At 52.7% G+C, this 10,314-nt stretch overlaps 1 protein-coding gene across 1 annotated transcript; it reads right to left on the reverse strand.

The window, feature by feature from the left end:
- Positions 1-387: 387 nt before the first annotated feature.
- Positions 388-9,833, reverse strand: CCNE2 (cyclin E2). Its single transcript, XM_026050005.1, has 11 exons — positions 9,820-9,833; positions 9,632-9,737; positions 9,449-9,505; positions 7,369-7,520; positions 6,148-6,283; positions 4,492-4,638; positions 3,429-3,524; positions 2,895-3,029; positions 2,014-2,125; positions 1,475-1,629; positions 388-1,133 (listed from the first exon to the last, which is right to left on the reverse strand). The coding sequence occupies exons 1-11, from the start codon at positions 9,831-9,833 to the stop codon at positions 1,032-1,034; spliced, it is 1,212 nt and encodes a 403-aa protein (XP_025905790.1). The 3' UTR covers positions 388-1,031.
- Between the last annotated feature and the right edge of the window lie 481 nt (positions 9,834-10,314).

Raw genomic sequence — 10,314 nt, forward strand, 5'->3', positions numbered from 1 at the left:
AACTGCTACTGCTAGAAGGGGCATCCGGAACAAGGGAGGAGGAATGCATGTCCCCTTCAGCAGAAGTTAAGCACCTCAGTGGTAGAGGTAGTGAATATTCCAAGGAAAACAGTAGTTAATGCTGCTTATAAACACTGATAAAATACAGGTCCACAGTTGCTTTTAAAAATACTGCTCATACAAATTGAGTGGTTGTAAAGWGTCCCAGCACTTCGGATTTTTCCCCACACCCTTTCCAGTTCTGGCTGTTCCTGTCTTTTGAAGGTTGAGGGCTGCCTCTTACCCATGGGACATCTTCCTTCCAGGACTGCACTTCTTCCAGTTAAGGTTGCTTCAGCAGCACATTCCCTACTTGTACTCTTAATACCTGAGGTCAGTGATATCCTTAAATGAATTCTTAGCTTTAGGGCTGCTGTAAACTCACACGTTATCTTAAATTCATCAGCCTCAGATAGAGCTAGAAGGTGACCCGGGGCTGGCTCTACCTTAATGCAGTGGCAGAGTGGTTTTAGAGGAAGCTGCTTAACCACTGACCTCTGTAATCCTCCCCCTGAGGCTCACAGGGCAATTAAGTTATAGGCAGAGCTTAATGTCTATACCAAGAAAAGAAAAAAAAGAGTCAAGAAATAAGTAATATGTACAAACTGTCATCAAGTTCTCCTGTATGGCTATCCCAAATTAAAGCAAGTTTGCCAGGTGGGTTGAGTGGACGAGCTCAGCCACTCGGCCATTRCAAAACAAGTTCTTGAAATCCATAATTCATAATTTAAATTAGGAATGTTCAGAGTTAACTAGTCCTGTTTGAGAATGGACCAGGCTAGTCCACCCTCTTGCATTAACATAGAAAAAGACACTTGGCCTAAAAAAAATAAAATCTTTTGTCACACGTGCAGGAGGAGGTCTTAACTTCCAGCCATTGCTCAGTACGGGGTGCCTGCTGCCCTGGGCTCGCAGCAGCACGGAGTCTTGGAGTCACCTTGAGCCCAGTCCTGTTTTGAAGCACCAAATCCTGCCCAGTCCTTGCTCAGGGTTCATTTCTTCTCTGTGCTTTTGGGAGGCGTTATTATTCCCGCTGTAGACACTGGAGAGAGCTGCCCCGGGGCGGCAGAAGCTGCTCCGCTGTTGACTTCTTCCTGGGAAGAGCAGGAATGGGACATGTCAAGCCACACGGCAGCAGCTGCCACTTCATTTCTATGAGCCCATCAGAAGCTTCTCTGTCAAGAAGCTTCTCAGTCAAGAAGCTGACCACACAACTAGAAGGGCTGTTAGCCGACAACAGCACCAGCTTTTAAACGTCCCCTGTAACTCTTCCCCACGTCTTTCCCCAGGGCTTGGGAGCATCACAGGGAAGCGCATCCTTTCTCCGCATGCCCTCAGGGCTGGGCCCTCCAGCCTCCTGCTTGGTGGTGGTGACAAACTAGAGGTGCCCAAAGCACCAGCAAGAGCCCGGGGCGCAAATGTACAAACCACGTACCAGCATGTCCAAGTAACTCGTGTGGGTTTGAATGTTGTGTCGATCTTCTGCTGCCACCTTCTTAAAATTCTTCAGTTTCACGGGGACTTTTCTGGTCACATTTGCGAAAGGCACCATCCATTCCACACACTCAGAGATGTTGTCCCAGTCCAGGCCTAAGGGGCRGATCACAGAAGCAGGGTTATAGATCCCGAAGGAGCTGCACAGTCTGTTAGCCAGAGTTCCAATAGTGTCATAAATAAAATAAAGGAGAGCAAAGGAGCCCCAAAAACAAACGCTGCCGATCCCCAACCCAGCTGGCACTCATGGGGCAAGAGCAGGCCCAGCTCCCCTGGACAAGGCCGGGCTACCCAACGTGTTTCCTTCTGTTCCAAGCCTTCGCAACGTGTGAAACAGCGGTAGGAAGGAAGTGAAACCAGGAACACCCACAAGCCAGAAGGAGCTGCGTGCCCATCTCACGTTTGTTCCTTTACTGCCTGGTAAACCCAAGTGCTCCGAGGGCTTCAGGCTGCAGCAGCCGTCAGCGCTCCCCGGCTCACCTGAGGCCTTCTGGACTACTTCGATTGAGGTATAGTGGCAGAGCGCGGCGGCAGCTAGTGTCCTGTACTGGAAATCCAGGGAATTCACATCCAGAATGCACAGGTCCAGGAGCTGGCGGAGCAAGAGGGACAGACGTTAACAAGAGGATGCTGTAGTSCTGCCTGCCAAACTGCCACGCGGGCACTGGTTCTTACACTCGCGTCTATAGCACGGAGGTGGCTGCACTCTTTACAGCCAGTCAGGTGCCTCCGGTTTAGCTTTGGCACCCATTCCACTTAAAGCTGCTCTCTCAGCATTAGGGTGCAAGAACATCTGCTCTTCTACCCATAACACACAGTCCCTACAGCTCTAAGGACACCTGGAAGGCCTTGGCAGAGCTCCGGCAAGGTCTGACCCTCTGAGCTCCTAAGTCCTTATGAGAGCTGTTGTCCCTGTGCTGAGTCTCTCCGATGCCGGAGTCGCCTGCAAAGGCTGGACAACCCTTCTCGGACTGTTTTGGACAAGTGCCCAGGAACACTGTAACTGGTGATACAGCCAGACAGCACTAGCAGCCCATGGAGACTCTCTGTGTTATCATCCTGCTCAAGGGCTGTTGCTGCCGCCTGTTGTTTGCAGAACTACAGCGYGTAGCAACCGGATTTCTTCCGGTGAGGAGTCTTAAAATAGAGGAGAGCAAGGAAACAAGACCCACACGAGCAGCTGCTCCTCGAGGCTCCACTACAAAGTTCTCCAAGAGGGTAAAATTTGCACATTTCTTTACAGAGCAGTAGATGAGGTAAGACAAGAAAATAAAGCATTTAAAGTCTTTCCAAGCAGGCTGTGCAGCAGTGCTTGTGATTATCCCAAAGTGACATGTTCCTACACAGCTTAGGGCACCTACCTGCGCTATCTGGATGAATTTTTCCTGAGAATACTGAGGTAGCAGCACTTTGGGAACATCCTTCAGAGCATCCACTTGAAGGTAAAGGTTCAGCCAAGAGATGATCGTCACTGGACAGAGTTCCCACTTTAAAGCCTGTAAATATTAAATGTTTATTAGTATAAGTACTTAGATGTTTAAGTACTTAAGTTCTTATGACTTCCTGAAGAGCCTGGGTTGCAATCAGCACAAAACACATTCATCTCAACCCTTTTAGTATATCCAGTGCAGTTCAATTCAACTCTTCTGTCCCACTCAGAAATTGGGAGAGTGCCTCAAAATGCCTCAAGCTGCAGCTACATCTACTGCTAGTGACAAGCAAGTGCCTGGGAAATTCTGCAGCACTGAGAAAGGATCCTTCCCAATACAAAGGGCRCAGAGCTGCACGCACCAATTCCTCACCTGCTAGAGATGTCCCTCAGATACTGTTAAACAGGTATTGAACAGAAGCCCACCCCTTTTGGCCAGTTCCTGCAAGCACAGCGCAGTTAGTACCTTTAACATGATAAGTTCCATTCTTATTATATCATCTTCACTGCAAGCACCATCAGTGACATAGGCAAATTCTTGAATTTTGGGAGCGTAGATTTCCTTTCAAGAGAGAAGCAGAAAAAAAAACCCCAAACTGTCAAGATCAGAGCTTAGGATTCCAGGAGAGCTTGAGAAGATCCCAGCAGACACATCTGGTCTGTAACATTTCCTAGGCTAGAACAGCGTATTCATGGTTACATGTAATGACTTAAAAGCTTACAGGATAAGCAGATACTGAAAATACATAGTCCGTGTGTTGCCTGTTATATAATTATTGCAACCCACTTAGGTTTGGGGAAATAAATGCTGACGGAATGATGAGAACACCTTTCCACTCATTTCGCCTTCCTCCTGGCTGCCCTGTTGACGCACGGGCGCAGAGGGCCCCGCTCCTGGCGCACGCTGCTGCGCTGCAGGCCGCCCCGCGCGGGCTCAGGCACGAGGCCGGCGCTGGCATCAACATCAACAGAGATAACGGGGAAAACATGGAGCAGATCCCACTGTCCCCGCAAGGCCATGGTGCGGAGACAGGCGGCAAGGAGGGGGCGCTGACCCAGCCGCTCGCTCGGGGGGCCCCTTGGCAGAACAGCCCCACTGCCAGTGGGGCCTCTGCCCTCAGGCCCCACATGCACCCCCGAGGATGGCCAAAGGGAAATCCCTCCACAAAACCGGCTTGGAGGCCTCCCTGCTCCTTGCACAGGCACTTGGGCACCCAGGCTTGCTTGTACTCAAGTCTCACCCCCCTTCCCAGGAGCGTTGGCCACTTGCTCCATGTTTGGAAAAAGAGCTACTCCTGGCACCTTCACTTGACTTATAAGCTCAYGTGGTCTCCTTCTCTGCAGGAAAAGGAGGACAGCTCCAAGACACTGACACTAACAGCTGTTTTGCTGAAGGAAAAGACAAAAGTTTCCCCCTCAGTGCATACACTGCCAGTGCGCATCAAAAGATGTGCCCAGAATACAGAAATATCATTGCCTTTTTAGTCAAYCCGAACTCAGCACCCTCTCCCTGCACGAGGGCTCCTCACCTCGAGCTTGGAGGCGATGAACAGCGAGGTGATGCCTATGAGCTGCAGCATGCTCTTGTTAATGTTCTTCTGCGTCAACATGAACCTGTCGAAGAAGTCCTGAGCGAGGTAGAAGGTCTCCCTGTGCAGCGCGTACACCTCGCACACCTAAAACAGGAGAAAAAAGTCATTTAGTGCTGCCCTGCATCCATTATAAAACCCGATGCATCCATACTGGAACRCTGGTGTTTTAACAGCAAACCACTGGACAGCAGCAGCGGCTGCTCCAGGCTCCAGACGGGACTTGGGACTGAAACGGCAGGGGCCAGAGCTGCCCATGAATAAGTGAGCACTTATAAAGGTAGATCATATCTACCTTTATAGATCACAAATACAAGTGATGATGCTTGGTCCTACTTAGTAATAYGTTAGTTAAGGAGTCAATACAGAGAAAATTAGGAGCTACTGGAGGATTTTCGAGGCTTCCAGGGCTCTGTGGCACTGTGGCACTCAGTGCTACTGAACCAGCCTGCAAGAACGAGGCCCATTCTGACGGGCCTGTTTGGAGGATGGGCGGCTCCCCAACAGCTCGCCAGGTTAAAGAAATATATATGTGTGTGTCTGTGTGTGTGCACGTGTATATACATCCAGCTCAAAGTTAGCGAGGAAGTCAGATGTTAAAGGAATAATGACGTATCACTAATGGATGATCCACTGACAGATCCGCTACCCGGATCGCTCGAGTACTCCAACTGCCAAAACCCAACCAGGCCAAGGCTTTCCCGCGGCTGCCGCGCTCCCAGTCCTGCCCCAGGGCGGGCAGGAGCGCCCGGCGGCGCCGGCACGGGAGCCCTGCGCTCGCCTAGGTCCCCTCTGCAGGCRGCAGAGCTCCGTGAGCCAGGGGCTGCTTTTGGAAGCAGCAATTGAAGATCCGCAGGGCAAAGCTCTTGGAAAGGCCCTAGGACACAGCTCTCCGTTCACAGCACGGGTGTCCCTACACACAGGGTGGCTGCCAGACTGAGAACTGGAAAGGGCTGAAGTTCAAGCGAAGCGCAGGGCTCAGGGCTAGGGGGGTGCAGCTTACCTGCAGCCCTGCTCAAGCASGGACCTGTTTACATCAACAGCCTTTGGATGCCTGACACTAAAGCACTGCTTATTTCTGCTCTCCTCACAAGATATAAATAAAGATTATAAATAATGTGCAGTCAGGAAGGAGCAGTGTCAGTGGGTGGCATCTACAGGCTCTCGATACAGGCAAGGCCAGGGTGGTACCTGAGGTCCTCAAATGACAGGCACTTGTCTCAAGACTGGGATACACTCTAACATGGCTAAAGCTCCACAAATAATCTCATTTTTAACAATTTCAGCACTTTGCCTTGAAATTACTTTTAATTAGATTTCTCCTCCTCCCCCAAAAGAGGTTTTAAAGGAGAGTTTGGAGTTACTATTTTCTTCTCTGTCTGGAAGGTTCAACATCTCCAGCCAGGAAAGGCTGAATGTAACTCACCAGGTCACCAAGAGGAGCAAGAGCAGTAACTTGTAACCCTTTTGTTGCAAACTGTTCTTGCCATTTACCATTACAGGACACTTTGCTATTAGATCTCTTACGCAAAAGCTTTACTTTTATCCTCCTCCTTCACAGGGGTAACACAAGGTGCAGGAACTTTGGGGACAGACCTCCAGGAGCCAGTCGAGCAGGATGGACCTCATGTGGGGCTGCAGGCTGGAGTGCAGCGACGTGAAGTGCTTGCAGTGAGCGTATCTGGTCTCCTTCTTGAGGATGTTGAGCCACACATCTTTGGAACTCCCCCAGCTGTGGAAAGAAGGGGCACACAGCACTGTAAGCACACAGACACCTTCACAAAGGGCATAAAGACATCATTTACTGCTTACAGATACTCAGAAAATGCCCCCTGAGAGATCCCTGTGGTAACTGGAAAGCCGCACGCTGACCTTGGTGGTTCACACCACCTCCCCCTGCTCGCCAAACACGGGCCAGGCTGGTGTGAAAGGGGCTGCCCCCAACGCCCTGGCCTGCTCTGACCCACCTGCAGCCCCAGCTGCTTTGGTGAAATGGGTGCTTGGTGACTGCCTTAGCACTTCACCCTCCCGGGAAACGCAACGGGGCTGCTTGCACCACTGCCGCAGTTTGGTTTTCATTTGGAACGGTTGTCATAGACTGATGGGGAATTTTTTTCTTAAATGTACTTCTCCTACTGTAGTGACTAAGGAGGACAGGCTGCTAATGCAACGCTGATTTCCTACTGCTGTTTCTGGACTTAAATACTTTTCCCTCCAAGTCAAAGCAGAGAGAAATTCACAAAGTCCATCACCTCGTCCCACAAGCTCTAACTTAAATCAATTCTACTCTTCATCTCTTGTAAACAAACAGATAAGAAGCTGAAACAAATACGGGTTTGTGCGATACACAAGCCAAGGCAGGCATGAAGAAATCCCTTATCACTGTAGAAAAGCACTTAGAAGGCACAAACGCCCCCCTAGTTTGGCTATTGCAAAGGCTAGAGCTCAGCTTTAACAGGTGCCCATCAGTAAGAGGGCGCATGGAAGACCCATCCTCAAGCATGGAGTTCCATATCCAACTTATCTTTGGGACCCCACAGTACACAGCAGCTTCCTAAAGCAGCACAGGAGATTCTCCTACCTGCCCACCATGTTTTCCACTTCTTTGGAATAAGTTTAAAGGAAAAAAGAGTACCAAAAAAGTTTCTTTTTTTAAAATTTTTCCAGACACGCATCAGATTGATTGTAAGATAAGGAGACAAGCAGAGAGTTGGGCTCATTACAGTATTACATGAACACTGTACAACAACAGATTYTCCTACGGCAACTCAACATGCTTGAAAAAGCATCAACACCTGCAGCATCGGGAAGACTTACTTGAGCTCAGGCAGAGGTGACGGATTTATGAAGAGGTTCCTGAACCTGTATTTTTTGAACCTGGAGAAGTCGGTGGTCCCCGATTCCTTATGAGGTGTTTCAATAATTATGCAGGGTGAGATGCCTCCTGTTATCGTGGGTGGCCAACAACTCTACAACACAATAAAAAGACATCTTTTAARTGTTGAATTTGCGATGGCAGCAAGAAGGGGTGAAATCTAGATTATATTGACAAYCTTCCATGCCACATGCTTATTTTGGACTTAGAAGTGCAGGTAAAGTGAAGGATTGACCACCAGCAAAGCCCTTTAAGAGCAAGCAGGCCCTTCTGACACGTCCAGGGCACTCCGCTTTGAGGGGACAAACGGCCTCAGGTCCGTGATCCCAGCATGGGCAGATCCACCCGGTTTTGGGGCGCGGAGAAGGGCGCTCGCGGAGCCGGACCCCGCCAGGCTGCGGCTCCTGTGATCTGCTGATTCACCCTGCAGGGAAGACCGCAGCGGGGAGGTTCTGCTGGTGGAACTTCAGCAACTCGTTATCTTCCCATTAGGGAGCCAGGGAGGAACCACCCAGCCGGGCCGGGCTCCGGGGCCAGATACTGGTGTGGGCCGCAGCCGGGGCCGTCGTTGCCACCCGCGGGATGCAGCGACCCCAAGGAGTGCGGCCCGCACCCCCAGGCTGGGAACACAGAGGGATTGGGAATTCCTTCCTCGTCCTGGTCGTGCGCAGCCAGGAAGGGGAAGGCGACAGAGGCCGAAGGCGGGAGCGGCGCGACCTGTAATGGCCGACGGCCCTCAAGATGGTGACGTGGGATGARCCACCGCCTGGGGAGCTAGCCGGGACCCCTTCCCAAAGGAGCAGAACCCCCCACACGGAGCCTCATCCTGGGCAGCCATTTCACACAGAAATGAGCCAGGCTCGGTGTCCTTCGCATATCCAAACCTATTGAGCCAGAGTGAAGTACCAAGGATGAAGTTGCATATCCCCATGGAGTTCATCTACCATCATCTMCATCTACAGCCCCCAGAAAGTGGAGATCCTGCTTCTGTCCTGCCTCACTCCTTCATTTTCATCAGCCTTGATGTTTGCCGCTGTCCAGCTGATTCAACTCACTAACCTGGCAGGGCAGGACTCTTTCAGAGCCAAATTAGCAAGTTGCACCAAATTAGCAAGGGAAACATGGAGAACAAGGGCAAGGCAGGTGAAGGAGTGAACGGCTGGACATCAGCAATGGAAGAGAAGGGGAGCAGGACCTGTCCCTGCCAGCAAAGGTCAGTTGTGACATGCAATTTCATTCCAAGATCAATCTACAAACTTGAGTAGTCTTTCCCCATGCAAAGTTTTCACGGAAAACAGCAGATGGAAGAGCTTAACTGCACAGACTTCCTCCACCAGCTAGCTGGTGGCCTCATCCGGTTTAAGGGCAGATCAGCAGTATAACTGCAAGAAACTATATCATTAATCCATTTCATAGTGCTGGAGTCCCCCTGATTTGATGTAATAGTGACCTACCTCATTTATAAACAGTTCCCAAGCTGATTTAAGTAATTTTGATAATTCTTAAATGAAAGAGTACCCATGCGGTTGCGAATATCAAGGTGTGGCTTCAAGCCCACTGAGGCAAGTTAAACAAGTGCAGCAGTCCTGTTTAGACCTGCCTCTGGGCCTTACCCACTTTGCATATGGTGAGATGGGAGAATATCTGCTGTTATCCTGATTTCTAGACCTTGCCTTACTCTGCGGGGGCTTCCACACTGAAGGACTCTCTCTATCTGCAGCGGAACGGGCATAAGGAAAAGCAGAAGCACCTGAAGAGAACGTGCAGAGCACCTGCACCTTCTGCCTGGGGTCTCCTTCTCTGGAGGTCTCCAAACCCGCCCGGATGCCGCCCTGTGYCCCGTGCTCTGGGTATCCCTGCTGGAGCAGGGAGGTTGGACTAGGTGATCCTAGGGGTCCTTCCAACCCCAGCCGTTCTGTGATTCTACTTCTGACACTTTGTGGGGTGGAAGGGGCGGCTTCGCACCCACCAGCCGCACCGGAGGGGCTCCCTCACGCAGCCTGGCGCTCACGCACCACTCACCTTAATCTCGTATTGATGTTTCTTGGCAGTTTTCCCATCCTCTCTTTTCCTTATCTCCTGCTAAGAGAGGAGAGCAGGTCAGCGTGGCTGCACGGCCCCCCCAGGGCCCGGCCCCGCTCCCGCCGCGGGGTCCCCCCTTCCTGCCGGGATCGCTGTGTCCTGGGAGCCTCCCGGCATGCTCACCTCGGCCGTGCGGCGCTTGCGGCTCAGGGGCTGCTTGGGGGGCTGCAGCTCTTGGGGAGCCTCCTCCGGGCAGGGCTGCGGCTGCTGCTTCGCTTGCAGGCGGCTGCTGCAGGGCACGGGAGGAGGAGGACGGTGAGGAAGGGCGGGTGAGCAGGACGGGTGGCAGGGGGTGCCGGGGGGTGTCTTACCTGCGCCGTGACATCTTCCTCGGCTCCGGAACCCCACCTGGATGGGAAAAGGACACGGGTTGAGCAGGGAAAGGACACGGGTCGAGCGGGAGGGGACATGAAGCACCGGCCCGTGAGGGGACACGGAGGCAGCTCCCGCTGAGGGGACACCGGGCACCCCCCCCGCCAGCACCCCCTGAGGGGGCAGCCCGGCGGGTCCCGCCGCCCCCCGGCACGGGGTGTGGGTGCCGCTGTCCCCGCGGGTCCCCCGGGGCGCCCCCCCGCGGGGCCGCGGCTGCCCGCGCTGACGGGGGGCCGGGGGGCCGGGATGGGGGGGACCCCCCGGCCCCCACCCCCGGCTGGACACCCCCCACACACACACAGCCCGGCCCCGAGGCAGCGGCGGCCGCGCTGTTGAAGTGGGGGTGCGGGGGGTGGAAGAGGGTCTGTGTGTGGGGAGGGTGAGAGAATAGAAGGGGGGTCCTCCCAGGCCGCCCCCCGGGGCTCCTCACGGGG

This window comes from Nothoprocta perdicaria, unplaced genomic scaffold, assembly GCF_003342845.1.
Source record: "Nothoprocta perdicaria isolate Ctin4 unplaced genomic scaffold, notPer1 scaffold_64, whole genome shotgun sequence".
Lineage (NCBI taxonomy): Eukaryota > Metazoa > Chordata > Aves > Tinamiformes > Tinamidae > Nothoprocta > Nothoprocta perdicaria.